A 27193-nucleotide genomic window follows, 5' to 3' on the forward strand; every position below is an offset into this window, starting at 1 on the left:
GCACTCCATTTGGCATACTTGAAGTAAATCCCTCTGTCATCTTAAGAGAAATAATACTTAAAATTATCATCTGATTATACCATTAGCTTCTTCACTGTTAGTGGTAACTAGTTTATTCAGCAAATATATTCGCAGACAACATTTTATGACAGTACATTATTGCGTTTCTTTCAAATAAGATAGTGATGGTCAGGAAAGTTTATACAGAGACAGGTGTTCTATCTGTAGGTACTCTGAACAATTTCAAAGTATTTGCGCTGTGTTAACTGAGCGAGATTGCCAGACGGAGATTGCTGGATACAAAATCTCTTTAAAAAAACCCAAACGCTTTCAAAAATTAATTTCACACCAAATGCCACATTAGAAAAGTGTACATTTTATTTTAAGGGAAGTAACCAAGTATCAGATGTATGATAACCGATTTTACAAAAGCTCTTGTATTTGCAAGCTAAAAATCAAACAAAAATGTTTCATATTTTACTTGTTCCTTTCTTATGTTCTTCAAGTGAATAAATACCAGTAGGAAGAGAAAATTCCTTCGCTTTACTAGAAAAGAGACATTACGCTGTAAAGTTTCATATTGAAGGCAAAGGCTTATTTTACATTTCAGTTACCCAGAAGAAAATTTTATGATCTCCTCCAACTGCACATAATGGAAGAGTTCTATGCCATGTCAAACCAGATCCTACAGCGGCAGTGCCAGTAAGAATGGGCTTAAAAAAAAAAAAAAAAAAAAAAAAAAAAAAAAAAGAGAGAGAGAGAGATATCAATACAGCTTACCACATAAATGATTTCTATACCACACATACCAATTGCACAGATAAAAAAACCACAACAGATTTAGTACTCCTTAACAATTACAGTTAAAATACAACAGAAATCCAACTGAAAAATCTGATTACTTGCTGCTTAGTTCCAGTAGCTACTTCGTACAGTCAAGTACGATACAGCAAAATATTCCATGATAACAAATTGTTTCAACTATTTTCATCATTATTATTATTTTAAAGGCATACTTTCACACTTAAAAATATTTTAAAATGAAATTACTTCCTGTTATTTAAGCGTACTCAAAACTAGTATGTTTGAGGTAGTATTTTTACTGTAAGCATTACAAATGTACACTAACTCCAGCAAAACCAAAATATTTCCTCTGCTTTGCATTCATTGCATCTGAATATAGTTTCGTTAATGATTTCAAATATAATTAGTTCAAACCTGTAATACACAACCAGCTGTTTTTAGCCTCTTTAGAATTAGAAATACTGACAAACGTATTAAATACCAGGTTAAATGTGTTTTTCTCCCCCTTAACACCAATAAGGAAAGCAAAATAAAACATAGATCAAGCAGCTTTTAAAATAGCAGCTTAAGTGTGGTGTGATTTTTTTTTTCGCCTTAGCATGGCTGACACAAACCAAAATAAAATAGGCAGACCAAGCAGATGGTTTGAGCTAGTTTTTAATTGTAGCTTTGAACTAATTATGAGCCTGATTTGAAAAGAAGAGATGCAATTCCAGTCAAAAGCTGAACTCAAAAATTTACCTGTGGATGTCCTAAATGATGAACAAGCAGTTGAGTAGTTGTCTTTCCTGGATATCCAGTGGTTGCAAACAGATTTTCGTTCACTCGGGACCACCTACGAATAAAATGGAAGTCTGATAGGGGTATTTGAAAAGTACAATCAGAAGCGCACACAAAGTGGAGTTCTCTCTTGTGGTTAACTGTGTTAAGCTGTCAGATCCACCAGAGAAATAAGTTCAGAGAAATAGCTTGTAAGTGATTCACCACTCACAGCTCTGTATACATGTCATTGTAAAACAGAAAAAAATCATGGGAATGTTACACATATATTCTAAATGTAGGTCATTCACGAATTTCACAAAGTTTATAGACCAAGTTCCCCTAAAAAGGTATGTAAGTGAGACACAACCAGGTCCCTAAACTCACAGCTGCTTGCATATACATGGATTTATATAGACCAAAACCACAGAATAGAGACAACACTTATACCTGAATAATCTGGCTCGATCAACATGGACGGGCCTCTTATCCTGTGGATAACTAAAACAGACATTCAAGGTAAATAACTGTTCTGCAAACAACCACAGCTCATACAGTAAGTACCAAAAGCATGTATCGTTTAAAGAGTGAAGGGGACACATTGTTTACTCTCTGTGAAGAAATTGAGGGAAAGCCAGAGCTTTCCTGCAGCTTCCATCTCAGTTTGGAGCAAGAAAACTGAGTAGTTATCCAGTTTATTATGATTCAATAATTATGTATTTATGACTTAGAATGAAATTAACAAACACCTAGAACTTACAGTGAGAGGTAAACAGCAGTGAGGTACTGTCTCGGACAAAAAGACAGACAGATATATATAAAAATATATATTAAAACATAACACATATATATAAAAGATATATATATATAAAAGACAGATAGATAAGGATGAAACAAAGAATGCCAGGGAATGATCTGTATTGATTCCATAATTCCTGATGAATGTTCATTTATTTACTGAATAGGTGATATAATACATAGTGCATCTAAGTGCTGTATTAGCAAAGTAGCCACATCTCTTCATATACTGCTTAAGAAGAGAATAAAGAAAGCCATCTTGCGTATAAAAATACCTGGAGCGAGTGATATCCCAGATTAGCCAATCACTTCCAGCAACTGCTCCAATTTTAAGAGTATTTTTTAAACACCAGTCTGCTGACATCAGTGGCGTTTGTTCACACTCTAGGGAGAGAATGGCCTGCTGTGTAATTAGATCATAGAATCGTATTGTTCCATTTTTCTCCGCCACCATCAGCTGTTAAGAGAAATTAATAGAACATTGTAAACTTAGCATGTAATAAATCTTCATATTTTTATCACTACTGTTTTCTATCTTCATCAATGACACAGACAGTGGGATTGAATGCACCCTCAGCAAGTTTGTAGATGACACCAAGCTGAATGGTGCGGTTGACATGCCTGAGGGATGGGATGCCATCCAGAGGGACCCAGACAAGCTCGAGAAGGGAGCCCATGTGAACCTCATGAGGTTTAACAAGGCCAAGTGCAAGGCCCTGCACCAGGGTCATGACAGCCCTGGTATCAATACAGGCTGGGGGATAACGGGATTGAGAGCAGCCCTGAAGGGAAGGACTTGGGGGTACTGGTGGATGAAAAGCTGGACATGAGCTAGCACTGTGCGCTTGCAGCCCAGAAAGCCAACCACATCTGGGCTGCATTGAAAGAAGCATGGCCAGCAAGCTGAGGGAGGGGATTTTGACCCTCTACTCCACTCTGGTGAGACCCCACTTGTGAGTTACTGCATCCAGCTCTGGAGTCCTCAGTACAGGAAAGACATGGATCTGTTGGAGTGAGTCCAATGGAGGGCCACAAAAATGATCAGAGGGCTGGAGCACCTCTCCTTATGAGGACAGGCTGAGAGAGTTGGGATTGTTCAGCCTGGAGAAGAGAAGGCTCCAGGGAGACCTTGCAGCAGCCTTTCAGTACTTAAGGAGGGCTTTTAAGAAAGACGGGGACAAACTTTTTAGCAGGGCCTGCTGCAATAAGACAAGGTTTTAAACTAAAAGAGAGTAGATTTAGACTAGATAAAAGGACAAAATTTTTTACAATGAGGGTGGTGAAACACTGCAACGGGTTGTCCAGAGAGGTGGTAGATGCCCCATCAAGGTCAGGGGAGAAACATTCAAAGTGGGCTTATTGCAGGGAGGTTGGAACTAGATGACCTTTAAGGTCCCTTCCAACCCAAACCATTCTATGATTCTACTGTATAGCAAACATAGCATACTTTCAAGCAAATAATATTAAAATAGGTACAATTTTTCACTTTGCATCAGAAAACATTCTCCTAAACACTCTTCCACCAACAAATAAAAAACACTTTAATCCATATTACTGTCACATTGTTATACATAGTGATTACATGATTTTGGCTATATATATCTTTGGATATCTATGTGTATAATTTTGGCTCTTAGAAGCCCCAGTTCTTAACCACAGATGCACTGCGATTTTAGAATTGTAAAGCAAAAAGTTATTATTTTAAAATTAAAAAGTTCCTGTTCTGACTACAAAGAACTGACTGACAGACATAGTGCTGTACAGGGAAACAACAGTATTGATCACTGTAACTGTAGAATCTGGATTCACACTTACTGAATTTATATACCATCTCTTGCTTCATTCTGTAAGTTTGCAATAGATTTTATCTAAACATTTTCCATTAAAGAAATACATGCAAGTAGTTGTTTATTATTATAGAAAGAGCTTTCTGATTAAATGATGAAAGAGCTTTTTCTCCATGAGGAGACGATGGCTCTCAGATAGTCATGACCAATAATTAAAGCAGGCAAAGAAACATTAAAAACAATACTCCAATAACATCCAAGTTTGTTTGGAAAAAGAGCTGTTACCAAAACATGCTGTTCTGCAAACTAAAGGACATGGTGCAGTAAGCATTTTGAGCCAAAATAAGCTTTTCAGCAACCATCAGTCTGTCAAGTTTTACTAGCTTTTTGAAGGGGTTCTTTAAAAAAAAATAAAAATAATCCTGTGCCTACGTGTTGATAAGGGTCAAATAAAAGACAAGCTAATATGCAAGATCAGTGTAATCTGCAATATTCTTGGGCTAATCTAGTAATTTTGTTGTGCTAGCAAAGTTGCCCAGTAGCGAAAGTAGCAAACACATTCAATTGTGATACCACCTGAATCAACAGTTTTCCTAGTTTTCTTAGTAAGGACTGGATATTGATATTGGTGGAAAGTGTGGTGCAAATAGAGATCCTTCTTCCCTATTGCTATGTAAATATTTTGATATCTTATTTGACTGCTTTTCTCTGTTTTAGTGCGTGTTTTTGTAGCAATCTGAACAACTACTTGTAGCTGCTTAAGGCAGTTACTGATTGGCCCAACAGGAATAATAAATCAAGACTGCAAGGACTAGACCATTAATGAAGCTGAATGTGGTATATATCAGCTGATTAATCCTCCCCAGTACAATAAACAGATAAGTATAAAATCACAGTTTATTGATTTGTTTTGATTTTTCAGCACATTATTTCATATATTCCCAGCAAGAACAACAACAACAAAAAAATCCCTTGCTAACTTCAAAAAGATTCTTTTCAAAACTTGGCATGCTTTATAAGAGTCTATGTTATTCGTGGACTGTGTTACCACAACTGAGAAAAACTTGAATTTTTCTCTGGTAACTGTAAGTTAATATGCAATCAGCAGAACAGTTATTAACAACTGATGTATGTAATCAGGAAGGAATATTTCTGATGGGAGGAGTGAGGGACTGAGTGTAAAATGACAAGAATGAGAATTAATTTACAGTGACTTCCCATTAGCAGATCCAACCGATATCCAGTTACAATGTACACTATCTCCCCAAACCTTAATCTTCCTACAGCATCAAAGATTCACAGTTTAGATAAGTCTACCCTCTTGTTATTTTAAAGGTGGTGAGGGTGAAGAGCTGGAAAACACAACCTTAAAAGCCTCCTCAGGATGCCAGCAAACACTCATTCCAGGAGAACGTAAAACGAAATGGGCCTTCTCATTTCCTTCCAAATCCCAGACCCTGAAGCAAAAAAAAAAAAAAAAAAAAAAAAATTAGTATTAAACTATGTATTGCCATTTGACTGCAAATACATTAACTTTCAGTGCCTCAATACATTCACAAAGGAAGTGACCAAATGAAGCAGCGTTCATGCTTTATCGCTTCAAGAAGTCAGTAAAAGCAGTCAGTGCTGAAGACAACGTATTTTAACACTGACGAACTAGGCAGAGCCTCTGTTTGAAAGGGCAATATCCAAATAATTTTACGAGTTTAGTTGTCTAGACATGAAATCTAGATGATACTTTCCCATTTTATTCATAAGTCAACACTACAGCCTTTGTACTATACCATAAATAACAGTGAAACAACACAAAGCAGGAAGGTCGGTGTTGGTCTAGCTGATACAAGCAACCTAGAGGGAAGTACCAAGCAATTTAAATCATCCACATTACCTTGTAATGGGTAAGACCATGCATTAAAGTATTTTGCTTGACTAATATGTGAATTTCCATTTCTTCCTGGTAAGACAAGATTGAGTAATGGAAATAAAAGAACTAAAAATGAAGCTAAGGCAAACGAGGACCTACGGCAGAAGTAACACTAGCCCACAAAGGGTCTTGGCAAGCTTTCAACAAATAAATCACGTATGCCAGTTTAACCTTCTTCTGGAGAAGCACTTTTTTAAACAATCATGTAAAAAAATTATTTAAAAAATCAACAATATTTGGTCAATATGGATTGACAGGGAAGCATATGCTAAACCACTGAAACTAGGTTAGGTGATGAGTGAGTTTTCTTTGGATGCGTTCGATATGAGTGTTAATGAGCCATGAAGCTATCTCATTTATAAAATGCAACAAAATCAAAACTGAGACTATTTTACCCCACAGCCACTGGTCAACTGCCTCTTTTCCTACAAAATCAGTAGCTCAGTTGTAGGACAAAGACATCACAGGTGTGAATATAAGTCTGGACAACAAGGCTGGATATATTTATATGCATTTTCACACCGAGACATACACATATATCTTTCCCCCCTGACACGCAAAACCTTAGAAACAGCCAATTTTTTAAGCAGTGTTCTGCCCAGTCTTTTGAGTTAGATGAGTGGCTATGTACTATTATTGTTCATTCTAGCGGATTTTTGCTGACTTCCTTCAGACTTTTTCAGTTTATATCTCACCAGGGTGCTTAGAGCCTTATATTTAAGAGATTTCAAAAAACTCTTAAATAATACATCATAAGTCTAGACAAAATATATGGGAATAAAGTAAATATATTTAATGAACAACATTGTTTTCTTATGCCAAACCACAACAGATCAAATATTTGTTTTCCCTGTAGAAAACACAGGGTCTCTAATCTTGAAGGATCAGTGTCCTTATTAAAAAAGTCAAAACAAAAACCTGACAACCATTTAAAAAATGAAATATCTACTTGATTAGGTAATTTAGCAACATACAATACTTTCTTCTACTGCCAAAAATTTTGCCTTGTAGATTTGTCCAAGTCAAATCAACACTCTCTATGTGTATTTACTGTGCAGGAAGAAAATTATGATATAACAGAAGACAGTGAATCATTTTGGCCAAAGGAACATGCCATCGTGTTTCCTTCCCTGAAGTGAGTGAGGTTATTAGGTGTTGAGACAGAAATTTATGCTTTCTACCTCCCTAACTTTTTTATTTATAAAATGCCAAACTTATGTCTCTTGCTTTATAAGAATGGTAAGATTGTTAGTAACAAACAGTGGGGGGGGGGGGGAAGGATAAACGCCCCCCTTATATTTTCTTCTTTCTTTATTGATAACAAAGATGGTATCATTTAGTTTTGGGGAAAAAAAGGGTAAAAAAAAAAACAACAACAACAACAAAAAACCCAACAAAAAACAAACCAGACAATGTCTGAATGCATCATGTCCATGCCGGTATGGAAGTTTACAATTACATATGTGTTCAATTAACTCTTTTCAATATTTCTTTGTGACTAACCCAAGTAAAAAATGTGCAAAGACCAAAAATTTAGGCAAACTGAATTTCAGTTACTCAATTACTCAGTAATCATAACCAAATCAGCTACAGATGCTAAAAAAAAAACCCCTCAAGTTTTGTCCACATTCCTATCATGTAAATCAATCCAAAAAGACCGAGCATTTTGTCTCCCACTCAAAGCCCTTCAAACTTTACTAATATTACCATGATTTTATACCAAAGCAAACTAGTATCTGCTTTTGCCCAAACATCCTTATTTTTTGTAACCATGCAATGTGATACCCCTCTTACTGCTCCTCCTACCCCCATCAGCTATTGTTGTATAGACTTGTTATTGGGCTTGGGGTATTTTTTTTTGATATTTAAAAAGGCTTCCATAATAAATTTAAAGGCAAAAAGTTTGAATAACTACAGTTGAAATAGGGGCCAAAGTTTGAATGGAAAGCCTCAAAACCATATGTAATCTGCTTAGTAAATGCATTGTTTTTTAAGTAACTAAGGACTAAGAAATTATATGCTGCAGTCTCACAACATTTAAACTAACACAAAATACAGAGTTGCAGATACTGTTAAGAAAATTCTTGAGATATTAATACATTTCTTTTGTCACACATATCCTGTGACTAAACAAACAAATGACAATTGCTGTTATCTCAAAGCACAAAGATATTCAAGCTATGTTGGAACAACTCTATTGTATGGCATATGCATAATATGGATAATGACATGCTGCATATGAGCGCTAATTTTATCACACAATGGACTTTTATTAAGGTTAGCAAAGTATTCATTAGAGCATCTGAAAACCTGTCTTGTGGCAATTGAAATGATCCTTATTTTATATTCTAACTTTCTGAATTTTGAATAATTCTAACTAGAGAGCAAAACCAAATCCTAACTGAATAAAACCCATCATTTGAAATAGTAAAAGAACAAAACCATATTGCAACCTTCAGGCATTTCTCAAATACCCAGAAGATGGACATAAAAAAGGGAATTCTTTCAACATAAGATTTCCAACAATTCAGTGGGTGGGGTGGGGGCTAGAACAAACCTGGACATCTGATACCATTCCCAACCACAAAGCATGATCAACTATGCTTGAACCATTACTCATAGATTACTGACTTACTCTTAAAAATGGCCAACATGTTTTGTTGTTTTTTTTTTTAAATAATATCTAACTTAAATACCCCTTGCTGATGTTTCCTTGTATCTCCATCAGACATATTCCACGTGCGAGGAAAACCCTACCACCCCTGAAAAGCCTGGAGGACTATGCAGAAGGGAGAGATTCCTGTTACAGAGATCACACAACAGAGGTAAAGAGTGAAGTTGTTCCTCACTGAGCACAAGGAGTGGGGAGAGGAAGATCTCAGAAAAGGAAAATGGAAATACAGAGGTTAGTTAACACTCTGGAGAATACAACCAACCCTGGCCTTGTCACAGGTCTTCTGCCAACTCCGTATGGAGGTGGTCATCAAAGATCCGAAGAGGATACTAGGTAGGACATGAAAGAACAGAAGGCTGAAGTTGAACTGTAGAAATCCCCGCCAGCTGTTCATAAGAGAAAGGTGTAATATTAAAGATAATTTCTAGTAATTCATTTTATTTTACTGACAAAATGAAGAATTTAAGTTTTTATAAATCAGGTAATGCACTGCCCAACTAACAGTTCACTGCTGCACAATCTGTAGCAGAATTAGACAGCAGAACTCCCTATTCAGCACACCATGCAAAACAAGCCACAAAAAGGGTTGCATGAGGAGAAAGGGTAAATTCACCTGTGCTGCCTAGCACTGGTCCACTTAAACTATCTCCTGACTAAGCATACAGGTTTCTAAATTTGTGACTGGAGAGCATTTTGTTCACTTATTTTTTGATCGATGAAATAAAAGCTTTTTCATAGAGTAAATGCATAAATACTCTTTCAGAAAGTTGACACGTTCCCATTTTGTTTTGGTGGTCAATGTCAATGTCATTAAAGAATCAGCAATTGGAATCTTTTGGATTTTGGCATTAAAATCCATGTTACCTCTAGCTTCTGGTAATATCTACTTGGATATGCCAAGCGTTCATCTATTTTTCACTGGTAACTGTGGAATGTAATTCCGATTATCCTCTTCAATGTTGGTAGAAGTAGAAGAGGCAGGGGAGCTGCACATGTACTATCTCAAGCATCTCAAGCGACTGTTCTTTGCTAACATGCATTTCAGAACACACACACTCAGAAATAAGTCCAAGAAATACAGACTACTACTACTGAAATAGCCTTAAAGTTATCTAAAGCAAAGCCAGAGACTAAGTAGTAGTTTTGCACAAATGTGAAGCTTCAATTTTATCCTTTAAATCAAAGAAAAATTAGCTGGCTGTCAGAGTTATCAGCTTATTGTTTCCAATGCAGACATAAAACTAAATGCTTCTGTGGGATGACTGTTACTGAGAAACTCTATTACAATTCTGCCAACCAGTTTCTAAAATACAAGGTAAGTGCTAAATAAGTCTAATGCAATGATTTCTATTTAGAACAATTTATAGGCTAGACTACATTTTAGGACTGTGTGACCCTTAACATAAATCATAATGCGTCACACAGGAAATAGCTACCATTTCATCTGCGTATTTTGAAGACTTCCTAACTAAAGGCTTATTTATCCACACTGAAGACCAAACTGAAATAACGCTCCAAACATTTGATTCGGAAAGCAATTTATTTATTTATTTATTTTAAGCTAAATTGACACCGTAACAGGAGACTGGTTAATACTCGCATAGTGATTGTGAAGTACAACGAAGTTGTGGTTAATACTTGCATCGTGGCTGTAATGTGTAACAGAAACTGTGTAAGACTACATTTGGTGAGCATATAGGGATGCATACAAAAAGCATGCGAAGTCAAAGACTAGACTCCTAAAAATAATCCCAGACTCTCCTTTATTTTAATCAATTATAACACATAACTACCTTGATAATTGTAATCAGCATACCTCAGAAAGGATAAATATTTTGGTATGGCACTTCTTATATGAAGAGACACATAGGGGAATTCTATCACAACAAACAGATGAAGATAGAAGAGCATGAAATAAGATACCTTTTTTAAAAATTCTGGCAAAACCCTGCAATTGAGTGCACTAGGAATGAGAAGATACAAATAAAATATAATTTTGGAGGCAGGAATAAGCGAGAATGGCAACTTTTCAATATAGCCAAAGACTGAAATATTTATTGAATTAACAAGGTAAGAATCAAGTGCAACAAGTGCTGGCAACGCATTAAAGAAGACAAGACAGAAAAAAACAAGCAAACAGGAGTTACCACTGGCTTTCCTTCATATTGCCTAGAGAAAGACCTATACAAAATAACTAAGACATAAGAGCACCATGTAAACAAACACACTAAAGATTAAAAAACCCTAAAACCAGAAAAAACACTACAATAAGTTTTGAGACTCTAGTTAATTTAGTTTCCAGTTATATCAAACCTTTCCCTCGAATCTCTGTCCAGGGAGCAAAACTAACCTTCTGATGGACGGGCATTTGTTGTATGTACAACAGAGAAGGCTGAACTTGACCATGACTGATAAATAAATTCACAAAGTCCTTCTCTATGAAGGAACGCAAGCCATGGCACAAGTAACTGAACAGAACTCAGAAAGGAATCAAAGGGCAAATACATTGAGAGATAGAGTGGAAGATGACTCAACTGTACATTCTTTTCTATTACACACACAGAAAGAGAGGAAGATGATGTAGTTTAAGGAATCATAAAAAAAAAGAAAAAGAGAGAGGGAGGGAGAGAGGGGAATGGATGACTCCTTTTCAGGTTTTTAAAATAACAAGCCAATCCATCACTTGATGACCATAAGAAATTGCCACACTGGCATTATAAAGGGCCTGACACTGTCAGTAATCTTTCAGTTCAATATGAGGATGAAGCATGAGGTGTTTATCAATCAGAAGAATTAACCTTTTAGCAGTCAGAGGTTAATTTTTAGCATGCATATAAGACTAGTGGCTTTTACCAGGATGGTATTTTGCATGAAATACTTCAAGAAACATGAGATAGTGCCAAAAACTACCAACAGCGGAGGGGTGTCAGTTAAGCTTTTGTTGTTTTCCAAACGTTTCCTGTGTTCTTTTTGTGGGGGCTTCATTAAGTATCAGAGCGATATGATTTGTACATCTGAACCCCTGCAGCCTCCTATGTGTTTCCAAATCGTAACGAAAAAGCCAGCAATATATATTTTTTTCCTTAATAGTGGTGCTCAGGGAGTTGCACACACAGTTCTCATTAGCTAAGCGGGATGCATGTATTCCTACATGGAATGCAAATGTTCAAAGAAGTGTATAATGCTTTATCATTTTAAGGAATTAAATGAAATATTCCTTAAAGCTACCATAAAAGATTTTGTCTTATTCATTAAACATGCTCCTATGATACCAAGAATGGATGAGCAAATTACTTTAATTACACATAAATATTAGATAGAATATTGAAACTGACATAGGAAAGATAGATCATGAAGAAAAACCAACTAGATTTGAAGGAAAACAAGTAGATTAAATCAAAGAGGTGATTTTCTTCTCTGTCATGCACAAGTTTGCCTTTCAGCAGAAATGTATAAACACCCTAAATTTGGAGGTTTTATGTATACACAAGATATTTACTTTTATTTATTTTTACTTCAATTGTAGACAATATGACTTATAAATAAAACTGATTCAAATTTTTGTTTAATATAACAGTCGTTATTTTAGCTATTTCCTCTGCCAGTCTTTTACCATTTCCTTTGAATTTTGCAATCAAATTAAAAAAATAATCTTATTTCTGTTTTTTAAGAGAGTAAAGCAATTACAAAATGGATAAAAAAGTGAAATACAGGAAACTATACTGCAAGTTCCTCAATATTAGTTTACTATGAATTGCAGTATAAAATAAAAAAACCTGAAAATTACAATATCCTGCCAAAGATATAAATTAACTATATGCTTGTGAACAGCTTCACCCATCTTGTAACATAGCGATTCTTGGGATGAAATGAAGGAATAATATAGGATATTGGATTTGAATTTTTCAGTCAACTTTTCAGATGTAATTTTAGCTACAGGAATTTTGATCTTTACTATAAATAGTTTTGAGTAACTGCAACATAGTGGGTTTTAAGAGTCTTCCAAAAGTGTCTTCTTCAGAAAAGTAATTCTTTTTAAGGTTATATTAGTTTTGAGATTCTCAGTGCAGAGAACGCAAGATTACTAAAGCGTACAGCATAATTACATACCAACCCCTCTTCACTTGTCTATGAATGCACACACTACTTTTATTTACAACTACATAATGTAGATGGCTACTGCAATTATTGTTATTCAAGAGTATTTTTAAATCAGTTCTACTTCACAGCTGGGAAAAAGTCTTGTGTTTTGAGACCAACAAGGCAACAAAGACTACATGCAAGAAACGATAAGAATTCCTCAATGACATAACAGCAATTTAAAGGTAAGAACACTGAATATATCACCACAGCCTCTTCAGCCAGTGAATTACACTGTCTTCCAACCAAAATAACTGAACCCAGCTTTGAGATATCACTGTTGCAGCAGCTTGTGTCAAGATTGTTTAGTTCATGAAAACTGAAAATTTGGGTTCCTTAGAGATCTCGGCTAAACTTACTACTGAGTGAAAACCAGGGAAGATCTAAACATGTCCGTATATATTCTGTACGTACTGAGACACTGTATTAAGACATTATTAAGATTTAAAAGTTCTTAACAGAACAATACCCAAATACTCAAAACTTTATGTTGTACTAATTGTTCTAGAACTTTATTCCAAAGGTGTTAACAGATGATGTATCCCAAGAACAATTTCAGGATAGAAACTCAGTACAGACAGAAGAAATATTCCTATTCTTACATTACTGCTGAAGCGAATTACACAGTAAGTAAGGAATGATTTTGGTAAGTCCCAGGGAATGTATTTTCCATTAGTTTTGAAAGTGTAACCTTTAAATTCAATAAAAAAAGTCTTCATGCTCCACATGCATGAATGGAAAAAATAAGAACTCAAGTAGCCAAAAAAAATCCGACTTATTTCCCATGGCTTTTAACCAAAGACTTTATGGTTTACTGCATAAGATGTCTTTCAGAGTTACTAAGTTGAAATCTTGATAGCATACATTAATTACATCATTTTTATTTCCTTTTAATTTAGTATCAATTAGACTACTGTTTTTAAAATAGTTCTCTCATCCCAGGAACACTGAGCATTTCATAAAATAAACAAAAAAAGGCCACATATTCAAACAGCTCTTTGCTGAATAAGCCCAATATTAGTTTAGATTTAATGAAGAAATCAAGGATAGGAAATAAATCAGAACAAGCTACGAATAAGTCATACATTTCTACTATTCATTCCTAATGATTTTGTTGGGAATATGGACAGGGTGTCTATGGAAAAACTGCCGACTGGTCAAAGTAGTATTTCTGAGTTCCCTAGGGGTGTTAAAATCACAGGCCTTTTAGATTTTCTATTTATGTAGGACAGAGTAGCTCAACTAAAGCTAATAAACTGTGATTTATACCAGTTGATGATCTACCCTTTACAAAATCTCATACACAGAGTAATCATTCTAAGATCTAGTACCTTCTCTCTTAGCAGGCAGAAGATGGCTTAAGTGAAAAAAATGACAAAATGACTTTTTTCCCCCTTAAGTACTAGCTGGTTATTTATGTAGGAATTGGTATGGTTTTTTGATATGGAATTGATTTGGTCAGAGACCAAATATATAATTCCTAGTCAGAGCAAAAACTAAACCAGCTCCTTAACTGAGACAAGTTTTGAATTATCACAACTATTACAAAGTCAAAGATGATGGTTTCTCAAGTCTCTTGCTGCTACTCCAATAACTTGCAAAGCCTGCATAACTGCCCTCCTGATCTCTCCAACTGTGACATGCATTGGAGAATAGAATAGAATAGCAGCTTTATAGATTCATGTGCACTACTAGAAGATGGGGATAGGGCACCTTTTGACAAGGAAAAATTCCTGTACTACAAAACCTTAACCAGCGTTTTTCAAAGTATTTAACCATGTTTCCCTTTTACTTCTGGTTACAAATAACTAAATACATGGGTTTGAAGCAGCTATAATCATGGTATTATGAGCTGCCAGTACCACTGTATTAGTATGGTACTGCCTTTAGGCTATGTAATCCCACCTCCTAGTAAGGCTAACAAATTCGAGTAAGCGGACAAGTTCATATACATATACTGGTTTTAAACTTGACTCATCTGATGACAGAATGGAAAGAGAGGGTCTGTACAGTTCAGCGCTGGGCTATGCACGTCTTCTCTCTCCTTTTCTCATGCCTTTTTTTCCTGTATCAGCAGGGGAAATTCTAGCGTGTGTAATCCCAAAACAGAACAGTTTTCTTCCTGTTGTATCTAGTTAGTTCAAAATGTTGCTTTGGAAAAAAAACCAAACAAAACAACCCACAAGTCACGACAAAAAGCCAGTACCCAACGTAGTTAACAAGACCAGTCCACTTGTCTTGTTAGTGGGCTATGAAGGTCCACTAAAAATAAATGCTTATTTATTTAAGCAAGCATAGAAAGCATACACACACAGAAAAAGCCAAACACTACTTAATTTCAATAATGTTTTGAACAAAATGCATACCTGCAGGTGTGATCATCACTTACACTTGCAACTTCTTGACCTTCATTGGGAGCAAACACCAGATCATTAATGTAATCTGAGTGGCCATCAAATGTCTGTCAACCAGAAAAAAAGAAATACTTTTACCTTTGAGCTGACTGTTCCATCAGTCCACAATGTATTTAATAGACCCACTAAAGAAAAAAAACTGTTAAAATAAAGCTATCATGGAAGGTAAAAAATGTATTTATCAGTAAATGGAGATCTTTAAAATATTGAGTTCATGTGTAGATTCATATTGTAGGTGAAAAGACCCCCTGCTATTCCTTCTAGTTACCACAGAGGTCAGCTTGATGCTCCTGCTTGACAGACATTAGTGAATCGCACCAGAAATTTTTATCCTCCTTTCAACCACTGAATTTTGAAGGTAGAAGATAATAAATCTCAGAAAGAACGAGGAGAATGATCAGGAAGTGAATGTATGCATGATCTACATATCTTAAAAAACTCTGATTACTAGTAAGTAACTCTTATCTCTGCATAGTAGTTTTTACTAGGGGCTCCTGCAAGCAGCAAGAGAGTTTTTTGCTGAAGGAGCAATAAACCAGCCACTTGTCCAGTAAATGCCCTTTTGCAAGCAGTCAGGACACAAATTGCTTAAGAGGATATGTCCACTAAAGATGGCAGACCAAAAGTCTACCTTTAGAAAAAAGAGTGGAAAAAACTCTCTGTGAAAGAAGACGAAACAGAAGACAATGCACACTTAAGACTTAAGAAAACCAAAAATGAGCAACAACAGCATAAGCAAAACCAAGTAAGCCATATGACACCATAGGAATTCAGCACAATTTGTATTAAGCATTTGAGAAGAACAGACACAGTGCTTTGTGCTCTCTACTTTATATACTGCTGTGCTGAAGAGGAAAGAAAATGGGGTAGAGTGCACACTCTTCTTTTACTGTGCTATAATATATTATCCATTCTCAAATAATAGGATATGAACACTCGTGGTGTGAATGTACATGTGAACTGTCACTCAAAAGCAAACATTTATAGTTGTATCAGAAAGCATGAAGTCATTTCAAAGGGAACCTTGTTACTGTGTAATTGTTCTCGTCTGAAGCTTCTTAATCATGACATTTTTATTTCAAAGTACTGAGAGTAATTTGTATATAACAAAATCCAACTTAGCAGCATAGCTTTTCTGAATAAGAGCAAAATCCCAGTTTTAGTAAAAATTAAAAGTTATATAATTCATATATTTCAAAGGTTTTTCAGCTATCTTGCCAGAATATCAAGACCCCTTTTTTTTTTTCTCAATTCTATTAAGTGTTTTGTACTTATCTGCAAACATCAGTCATCTTTTAAGGTTTATAGTATCCTCAAAAACCTAAGTGAAAGAACTTACACACACTCAGCATTAAGCAAGCAAAACTCATCTCATTTAGGGTCCAGTCGAAGTTTAAAGTACATTCAAATACATTTACATGGGGGCTTCATATGGATAAATCATCTCTGATCTCATTAGAAAATCAGTAGCTAGTTAAGATATCAATTTGCTCCCTCTGAGGATTTACCCATATTTTCTCTCATTAATTATATCTATGGTCCTCTTGACAGAAATCTCACTTAAAATTTTAAGTCAGGCAAATGTCCATGTGTAGACGTTGTATCTGTTACTGTTCTATCCCCTTCGGTCCCACTGCTTACGTCTCAAGGCGTAACTGCTCTTGTTTTGCCACCAAGGTATCATAAAAGGAGATAAAAATATCCTCTGTATAATAACATGACATGGAGCGATTGCAGAGAAAACCAAAGTCGAATGAAAACAACCAGTTCCACGGTTTTCTGAAAGGAAAACACACTATCTGTTCCCTAAGTGCAGCTATTCTGAGGAACAAACGCAGAACTGATAAAAATAATAAATCTCTCAAGCATGCACAATAACTAAATCCCCCTCTAAAAATTTTATGAATGCCTTCAATACAGAAACGTTTTCAGCAGCCAACTTAATTTTTTCCAATAGCTCATAATTTTATTAAAACCTTGTGGATTATACTAGAACTAATACATCCTAAGATGATGCTAAACTATTTAGACAGAAATGCCAAGTCTTTTGAAAATTTTCAGCATCCTGAATTCAAATATCCTGTCTTATTTTACTTTCACAGTTCTGATGAAATATGCTTTTTATTAAACAAAATTTGAAGCAGGAGAAGGAAGCCACAATTCATTTCCAAATGAAAACCTCAAAAGAAGAAAAAGATTTCACGACAATCCATCAGTCATATTTTACCTTTTGTTTGTTGTTCTGGGCTTGATCCAACCCATAAATTTTGGATTACTTGTGTTGACAAAGTAATGGAAAACTCACTATGCTTCAAGTTCCTTGTTGATAATTACATCAAGACAGTTTTTCCACTGGGAAAACAGAGTGAGATTTCTCTGTGTATCCCTCCAGAAGCAACACATACTAATTGTTTACTATAAAAGACAAAATGTTCAGAGATTACATTTTGACTGTAATCACATAATTCCTTCAGCTTTGTTTGCACATTTTGTACCTCTTCTGAAAATTCCACGTGTCTTTACACATGTGCACCGTACAAGGGATCAGAGTCTTCCATGTGTTCTTCATGAGTTCAACCTCAGGTTTATGAAATAGCTTTTCTGAGGTATCAATTGACTGTTACTAAAAAAACACTGTATCAAACTTTATTGCAAGCCAGCTCAGCATAGGTCATTGAGTATTTGTGAACATCTGAGATTTTGCAAATACTTTAAATCAGAGTTAGGTGTTACTTTTTTCGTGACAAGAAGTATATAGTACAATGATCATCCAGGTATTTTTCACGCTTCTTGTCAAAAAAACCCAGAAGACAGTCTAAGACAACTTTTTTACCAATATAAACACACTAGTCCACCTACTTCCTTTTCACTAATGACTTCCTCAGTATTAGGTAAAAATATGTATTTTTAGCTGTTTTCCAATTATTTTTAACATTAGACCAAGCCTGACTCAGTAACAATATGGATTTTTACTTTTTTCTCAGTACATCCTTAATGAAGTTCTTAGACTGTTGATTCCAGTGATGGAGCTGGCAAAATCAAAGCTAACAGTTTTCTGTTAAATTCAAGCCAACGCTTCTCATTTGTATTGCGTAAGCACCAAACGATCTTTAGTCTTCTGTAGCGTCAAAAGTGAAGCAGCATCCATGACATCTTCATCTGACAAAAATAAAATTCTGTGATCCTTCTGTCTACATTAGACACTGGAGGAGCTTATTCGTATCAACTGGAGTTGAATAATTAAGATATTGTAATTGCTTGTTTCCTTATGGGGCAAAACAACATCTGTACCTCTAGTACTTACAGCTGTGGCTGTTCAGCCTAAATACCACATTCTAATGTCCAGCACCTGTTGTTTTAATGCTCTGTGGTCTCGAGACTCGCTACCTATCCTAAAAAATTATTTTGATGTGTTATGCAATGAACATACTTTTGCAGTAAAGTTTATAACTGCAACTCAGAGCATTTTGTGTAGAAAGAAGTCCTAAGGGTAGATGAATCAGTTCTCCAACGAACCTTTTTCTATGAAAAATAATTGCTATCTTAATGGAAATGTAAATGTGGCATTTCAGATTTATTTCTAGGCATCCAGTCAAAGCTACTGTGTAATAAATTCCCCTAAATTAGAAGTGCATGTTTTAAAGTGTCATTTGTGTTGGTCAGATACCGGAAAAAAATCTTGTCAGAACTCGGAAAACAATAACCCATCACAGAAATTCTATTCTGAAAAAACAGCACTCAGCAGACTGTGCTACTGAGTTGCCGCCTTTCCTTCTCTGGTTTTATTACAGATCATGTGTTGAGCTAAAAAATAATTACCTCATTGGTATATTCAAAATTATTGCTATTTTGAAAATGTGTTGTTTGTAATCTCATTCTAATTCAGTAATGAACAGCTTACTAGAATTCTTCATTAGAATAAAATTGCTTATTTGAACTTGTATGTTAAAAGTTTAAGCTCATAAATTATCAAAGGTGTGTTTGTGTCAAGTTATAATACTGATTATTTCTCTGAAAGCAATTAGTTCCTAATGAGCAAAATGGCAGATCCCATTGAGAATTCCTAGCGTTAAGTCTGGGCTGTATCCCACATCAATGTGGAGAGTCTGAAAGCTGGCATAGACATGAAGTCTACTCTGTAAGGTATAGTAGACATGAAGTCTACTCTGTAAGGTATAGAAGAGGGCCTTTTGCTATGGACCAGATGATGCAGGGACAGGAAGAGGTATGAAAATTATGAATTAACACAGCTGTCACGTTCAGTTTTTTTACAAAATCCCATAAAATTCTTGATCATTAATTAAACCCCAATAAAAATAACTAACAGCTTTAATATTTATTAAACATGTAGAAAAAACCCACTCATCCATGCCTTGAACTAGTGTCCACTGACTGAAATCAAAATATATTAAAAAATTTAGAATTTAGATGCTGAATTTAGCTGAATAGAGCCTCTAGTGCTAGGTTCATCCATAACCGTCCATCATTTACACTGTTATTAATGATTTCATCCATTCTCTTTCTTCTGCATGCTGACAAACAGTTCTATAAATTTCCTAAATTGCAACAGACATACATAATTAATAAGTAACTTTACATTCTACTAAAATGTTAAAAGATTTAATTCACAACATTAAAGCCTGTTGTCTGAAGTATCATAAAACTGGCACATGTTATACAAATTGGTAACTTTAATAAGGAATGGCAGATATCAACTCACAAGCAAACAGATTTAAGAACTTTTTCTAAAATACTTCTGACAAAGTATCTTTCTAAGTCAGAAGTGTCACTCAAGTTGATTGTAATTATGTCAGTTATCTCACTGCCTGGGTGACAAAGCCATATAATATGATCAAACATGAAAAAAGGAAATTAAGGGTGTGTGCATATATGAAGTAAAATAAAATGCATTTTACGTAAAGAAAAGACATTCTGTCTTTTAGTAACATCAATCTTTATTTCTTATGCCATGCTTTTATTCATTGCATTATCAGTATGGCCACATAAGTGACATCCGCAATTCACTTAGTTTCTGTATGACAAATATCATTGTTTTACTAATACAAATTACCAAACCACAAATGAAGGTCTATTTTCTCCTTTATGCTCAATACAGCACTGTCACCAAAAGAGGCATTATCATATTCCAAAGCACTAAAAAAAGGAGGAACGGTCTCCCCCTGATTTTTTAGCACTAATTAGCCTTGTTCATTCATTGGCTGAGACTTCAACAAACAAATTCAAACTGGTTAGCACAAACATCTAATTAATATTAGTACTTGGCCTGGGACATTGTTTCAAAGGCAGAATTTTGAAGAATATGTACACATCCAAGTGACATAGCAGTTGACATGTCTTGCAAACAAATCTCCAGAAAACTAATCTTCGCTATAAAGTGAAGACAGTATTTTAGACCTGGCTTCTTTTATATCACTGGTTTAAGAACACTACCATCTATGCTGAGAAGGAGAAGTGAAATTGTACTTGAAGACAACATTCCCTTTGTTTCTATCTTAGAAATAAACAAGTGACAGCCTATGGACATGTTTAGTGCACCTCTCTGCAGCTATGTACTAAATTCAGTATTCTTCCTTTAAATTTTCGACTATTTGAAATAGTTGAATTACAACTTCCAGGTCCCCATGGAAGAGAAATTACTAAATCTGCTTGTCTTAGAGAGGAGTACAATAACCAATACCACATAAAATTTTACAGGTCTTCATATAAAGGAACCTTATCCAACTTGGTACTTGAAATTCACCCATAGAACATTCTGTTTCTGAGTGTATTTTAAATAATCCATAAACCTCTACCTGTTTTTCTTCAATTTGATTAAACTGTTTCATAAATACTTTAAAATCAAAAGATGATGTAGTTGATAATTACAGTTATTCCCACTTGAAAGACAGAAAGGTATATACAATGCAATGATTTTCCCTAGAGATGATTGATATAGGATCTGTCACCGTCCAGTGAATTCTATCTCATACAGTACATTAAGCAAAATGGGGCAGAACGGCAGTTAAAGATTAGACTTCACTAAAGACTAAATATATTTTTAAAAAATCAGTTTATCTGCCCTTACCTTAAACTCATTCTTGTCCTTCAGGTCTGAAGTAAATAGCCTTAACTTCCTATCAGAAGCCGCAGTACAAAACCTACACTCAACAGACAAAGAAAAGCCCTTCAGTCAATTAACACTGCAGTAGTTGACTTTTTATCAGTTTCCCTTCAGCTTAAACCTGCAAAGTGACATGCAAAGCAAAATTCAAATTCTGAAAAAAACCAAAAGCTTCTATCTTAACTTTTCTGCTTTGGCAACAAGCAGTTATAATCGGAACTTATCTATAAAATAGCATGTATCAAGTGCCAAGAATGGCATGGTTTCTTTCATGGAAAGAAATGGAAAACATTTTACAAAGATAAATCTGAATCGACTATCAATTACCTAAAATATCTCTCATAACTGCCATTGAAACTTCCCTTGGAAGAAGTTAAGCAGCAGAGCACAAAAAAGAACCCTCATTATCAGCGTTTTAAAATACCAAAACATAAATTCATAAACCAATTTCTAATGTATTTTAAACAGAAGACTGTACAAAAATGCAGCAGTAAGCAAGCATCATAATTTCGAACAGGCTTACAAGCTATTGAGAACATTTTAAGTGCATATTTAATAGTTAACTATCTTTAGATTTACACCTCATTGGGTCTCACAAATAGCATCTGCGAGATGCTCCTAAACACAGCCCAGATTACGTAGACCATTACAAATAGCTTTATAAAGCAGGCCATTACAATAGTCTCATCCTTAGTAAAGTTCTTAAAAGAATTCCTTCTTCACAGATGTACAAAGAAAGAACTAACTACATTTTACGTCCACTAAAATAATGAATAAGGAAAAAAGAATTATTTACTGCTAGTTCACTGGGGGTAGGGGCAAGGGGAACAAGAAGTAGAACCAAAAAAAACCCCAAAAAGCCCCAAACCAAAAAAAGAATGACTCTAAGAACAAAAATGTAGTTCTACTGAAGTGTTCAGAGACTTCACCAGTGATTCTAAAGAGTTAGATTTCACCCATAAGCTTTAAACTTAGTCCAATATTAAGGAATTAGGGAAAACAGGTAAGAGATGAGGATTCATTGTACTCATTTGTTATAAATACCTTATCTGGGGAGGTAAAGCATCAAGTCTAGTTTCTGGACTCCATGCTATGGCATCAACTCGGATTCCATGATGAAATGTTTTTAGTGTCTTATATTGCATGCCTTCCACTTCCGCATCCTCCTCCTATAGAAATATTGTAGTTAGCTAATCCAGAACATCATGTTGATGACTTCTAACAATTAAAATTGATACGAAATTGAAAGGCTTTCAAAATTACATGTATCTGGGATCTTTTTGGATTGTAACACCCTCAAAGTGAAAACCTGGAACATACAGAAAGTATTAACTTGAAATATGGAAGTACTTAAAAATACATGAAATGATTGCAGTCTCAAGCCAGAGGCCAATAGATGCTGAGCCCATTCTTTGTACAAGTAGTATCTTCACAGATACAACGAAAGCCACTTATAACAGTAAGCAAGCACAGACTGCAATGAGAAGAAACACTGGAAACAAAGGCAAGCATGTCATTTAAGCTATCTTCTCTCCAAGTTGTTTCTACAGTGTAGAAAAACGCTAGCACTTTTTGAATGAACAACATTCTTCAAACAGCAGGAGCTAGAAAGGTACCCTCTGTCATCTAACATGACCAAAGTTACTAACTTGTCTATTCTTCCCACTGCTGAGCACACTAGATGGTGGGAAAGGTGAAACAAGAGGTGGGGTTGTGGACTCAGTCAGCTGACCTCTAAAAAATTTTAAAAGTTTTCAAAACATCTAATCGAGCACCTCAAAGGATATTTCTACAAAATTTTCTCTGTATCATAATTCTGCTTTAAGGCAAAGAGCCCCCCTTATCCCCTCTGCCTAACGTAGAGGCTAGGAAGAACCTAGCTGAGGAAGCGTGAAATTATCCAGAGTTTTTCAATGGTTCTTGAAGCAAGGAACAAGAATAGCATTTTCTTCCCCTACTTTGAAATACTCAATGACTCCACATGTGGAAGGGAAGGAAGGGTGCAAAAGTTACAGAAAACCTTCCTTGTATCAGTTGTCAAAATTTTAGTTAGTTTCTTTTCAAGGCCTACACCAGAAACAAGATAGAGGGCAATGCAGATGACAGTGGGTTTTTGTGGTTAGTATTAGGTGCTTTTCAGAAAACTTCCAGCAATAAGACTTTGGGGAGTAATGATAATAATAATAATAACAACAGTTATGCTGTTATTCATATTAGATTAAGTACAAGAATAATACTGTTTAATAGAGAAGTGAGTTGAACAAAAAAGCTTAAAAATAGATTCCAAACATAACAGTTGTCTCCTATTGATTTTCTAGCATCTGGGGGAAAAAACCCAACAAACTAATTAAAAAAATAATCTTATACAGCATAAAAATATACAGTACAAAGTATTTTACATTTTTAAAACTTTCCTAATATGATGACTCTAAATAATTTCAAGTTAAGAAAACATACTTTACTGTTTCTAACAGTCTGTGAGAAAGATCCAATAAAAACAATTGGGAAAGCAAAAAAAAATAAATTAGGTAATTATTTCTACAGTCACTTTAGTTGTAAAATTGAAAGCAGTTTAATCTTTGCTGTTTCACAGGTTAGCTGAAAGCTTTAGAAGATAATTTAATCTAAACGGCAAATGTACATAGAACAAAATATAGCTGTGCAAAAAAGGAGCCAATTACCCTGTGATGATAAAGAATGTGCAGCCAATATGAAGTCACATATTTCCAAAGTTGCATGCTTAAGTTCTCAAATAGCAGTCATCAACATTAGCAAGAGATACTAAAATGGGATTACTCTCCCAGTAGTGCACTCCCGTTTTGTTTGCAGTCTGTTTGGGGAGTGCAGTGATGCCACAAGGGGTAACGGTTTTAAACTGAAAGAGGGTAGGTTTAGATTAGATATTAGGAAGAAAATCTTTACTCTGAGGGTGGTGAGGCACTGGAACAGGTTTCCCAGAGAAGTTGTGGATTCCCTGCCCCTGGAAGTGTTCAAGACCAGGCTGGATGGGGCTTTCAGCAGCCCAGTCCAATCAAAGGTGTCCCTGCCCATAGCAAGGGGGTTGGAACTAGATGATCTTTAAGATCCCTTCCAACCCAAACTATTCTATGATTCCATTCAAAAGAAACATGACACCAGCTGGATGGTAATTTATACCAAAGTGTATTTTATATATATACTTATATTTTATATATTTATGTATTTTCTTGAAGAACAAATATCCCAAACTTGTTAATGTAATGAACAAGTAAAACCTTCTCCTGATTACATGGGGAGGGGAGGAAACAGGACCATGGTCTTTGTGCAGTAGAGGCACTGGCAAAGTAAGTTTCAGGAAGTAACTAATAAAATCAACAATAACACAAACTAACCTGAAATCTGCACGACCCAACAACTACGTAATTATTGCCGCCATATGCAATGAGGGAACATGCATCTCCACTCTCAAACGGATTGAATTTTACCACATGCACATAATCTTCACAATCCACAGTGTAAGCAATGTTTCTAGTAGAATCTTGCTTCATTTTCAGTGGACTAAGTCAAGTTATCATGGAAGTGATGTCTTCTCCGGGATGAAAATCTGCATTCCTACATAGAAATTTTTAAAAAGCATGCATTACTCATTTGCATGAAGAAAAAATGTAAAAGGCATTTGGCACAACAAATCAAGATTTCCTGTAACATCATATTTAAGAACACAAAAGCTGCTCTTAATCTCATTATTTTTAGATGTAGCATGTAGTTTCAGCAATCAAAAGATCAACTAACCTAACTAAAGTACATTCAAAACTGTCTCTACAGACTTCAGCAATAACTGCAGATTTTGTGCTACTGTTAACAACCCAATGCCAAGACAAGAAATTAGGTAACTGTATGCACCAGAAAAGTCACATACAGAATTTTTAAATTTTCATCCAAATCACACGAAATGATACATTTCTACCTTCAAATTCTCTTTACTTGTGTACCTCTTTAAAGACTATACTAACTAAAAGCAGAGTTAATCAAGGCTACAAAACTGTAAAGAATACTATCACGCATAATATTTAAACATGGTTTCATGACTTAAGCCACCCCAACTGCAGACACGGCACCTATACCTCTGTGTACCAAAGAACCTGTACTTTACTGTATTCAACCAATTTTCAAGCAAATCAGGTCCCTCTGCTAGAACACAAAAGGCTGAGATACACAACTGATTTCAGAATCACTCCTTTTAGTCCCAGTACAGACTTGACACTAGTTTAAGCCTTTTTGGGAAATCAGGCCTTTAATTACACACCACGTGGAAAAACAGCTTCGAATCTCAGACCTTTGACAGATTTTGCTGCGTTAATGATCTGAAGGTCTTAGCATCTAAGCCTGAATTTTGCTTGGGAGCCACCCAGGTTTGACATGGGCATCACTGAGATGCAAAGATGCTCTCCATAGTTGCAATGTTTATTTATTAATTAACAGGACGAACCACCACATTAACATAAATACCGTAGCCATATAACTTGTATGGCTACACTCCTAAGGCCAAATACAAATTTTAACCCCATCCGTAGTTTTCTTCCTATCAGACTTCCCACAAACACAGGCCCCCGACCAGCTTTAGGTGAAAATAGCAAGAATTCCATTAGCTTAATTTATTTAGGAAACACAATTCGGGCAAGTCAGCCGTGTGGGTACCCATTACCTTCCCCCCCACCTCCTCCTTCACCCTCCTGCTCCCTCCTTCTCCCTTCAGGGCCCAGCTGCCGGGGACTGGGCCACCCCCACAGCACCGGTCCTCAGGCAAAGGCGAGGGCCCGGCTAGGCGAGGCCGGCTCGTGGGTCTGACCGGGCGAAGCTCTAAGTTCGCCCTCACGACCCCGGAAGGGGACAACCCCCCACACCCGCCTCACACCCACCTCCGCGACCCCGAGTCACCCACCGGCACCGCCACAGCCACCGCCTCTCCCGCCAACGGCGCTTCCCACCCCGGGAGCGGCACCCCATGTGCTTCCGGGTCAGCGGCTCCCGCTCTCTAATTGGGCAGCTGCGGAGGATTTAAATTTAAACCGCCGGTAAGGGTAGTTAGGAGCGCTAACTGTTTCTGTGCGCGAGCGGCTCTAGTCTCCCTGTCAAGCAGGTAGCGCCCCTTGGAGAAGCGGGAGCTCTTCAGTCGGCTGGGGGGGGGAGCGGGCTGGCTGGCTGGCTGTGGTTCTCCTCTCCCCTTCATCCTTCTCCGGGAGAGGAGGGGGCTGCGGCGGCGTCGCGTGGTACCTGAGGCTGGGGGAGCTGCATAAGGCTGAGGCGGCCACAGCCGGGGGGGGGGGGGGGGGCTTCAGCTGGGGGAGCGGGACGGGGACGGTGGTGGCGGTAATGGCTCTCGATTTGGGGGTCTGTTTGGCCGCTCTGAGCGGCAGGTCTTGTCCCTTGGAAACCTCTCAGGGTGGGGGGGAGAGGCAGAAGCTTCTCTCGAGAGAATTTTGTCTGTCCCATACGGACTTGCACCTCCTACCTGTTTCATTCTCTGTGGCCTGTATGTTTTACTCGTGTCATAGAATCAAAGAATGTGTTGGGTTGGAAGGGACCTTTAAAGGTCACCTAGTCCAACCCCCCTGCAGTAAGCAGGGACGTCTTTAACTAGATCAGGTTGCTCAAAGCCTCATCCAGCCTGGCCTTGAATGTCTCCAGGGATGGGGCCTCCACCACCTCTCCGGGCAACCTGTTCCGGTGTCTCACCACCCTCATTGTAAAGAACTTCTTCCTAATGTCTAAGGTCCTAGCGTCAAGGTAAAA

At 36.4% G+C, this 27193-nt stretch overlaps 1 protein-coding gene across 2 annotated transcripts; it reads right to left on the bottom strand.

The window, feature by feature from the left end:
* NUP37 (nucleoporin 37) lies at positions 1 to 26431 on the bottom strand. 2 transcript variants are annotated; one of them, XM_063320680.1, is made up of 10 exons: positions 26320 to 26431; positions 24793 to 25012; positions 22466 to 22590; positions 21386 to 21458; positions 15253 to 15347; positions 5515 to 5605; positions 2637 to 2818; positions 2014 to 2064; positions 1546 to 1639; positions 1 to 713 (listed from the first exon to the last, which is right to left on the bottom strand). In XM_063320680.1, exons 2-10 carry the CDS (start codon positions 24946 to 24948, stop codon positions 600 to 602), a joined length of 981 nt encoding a protein of 326 aa, XP_063176750.1. In that variant the 5' UTR covers positions 24949 to 25012; positions 26320 to 26431; the 3' UTR covers positions 1 to 599. The 2 variants fall into 2 exon arrangements, with proteins under 2 accessions (XP_063176750.1, XP_063176740.1); XM_063320670.1 differs by having other exon boundaries at positions 2 to 713; positions 26343 to 26424.
* Between the last annotated feature and the right edge of the window lie 762 nt (positions 26432 to 27193).

Source organism: Chroicocephalus ridibundus, chromosome 1 (genome assembly GCF_963924245.1).
Source record: "Chroicocephalus ridibundus chromosome 1, bChrRid1.1, whole genome shotgun sequence".
Taxonomy (NCBI): Eukaryota; Metazoa; Chordata; class Aves; order Charadriiformes; family Laridae; genus Chroicocephalus; species Chroicocephalus ridibundus.

Excerpts from the sequence above, each read along its gene's own strand:
- NUP37 (XM_063320680.1), bottom strand. The coding sequence starts at position 24,948 with ATGAAGCAAGATTCTACTAGAAACATTGCTTACACTGTGGATTGTGAA. Across the intron at positions 2,065-2,636 it reads TGGGATATCACTCGCTCCAG|TTATCCACAGGATAAGAGGC; the intron begins GTATTTTTATAC and ends TGTCTGTTTTAG. Across the intron at positions 714-1,545 it reads ATCATTTAGGACATCCACAG|CCCATTCTTACTGGCACTGC; the intron begins GTAAATTTTTGA and ends TTTTTTTTTAAG.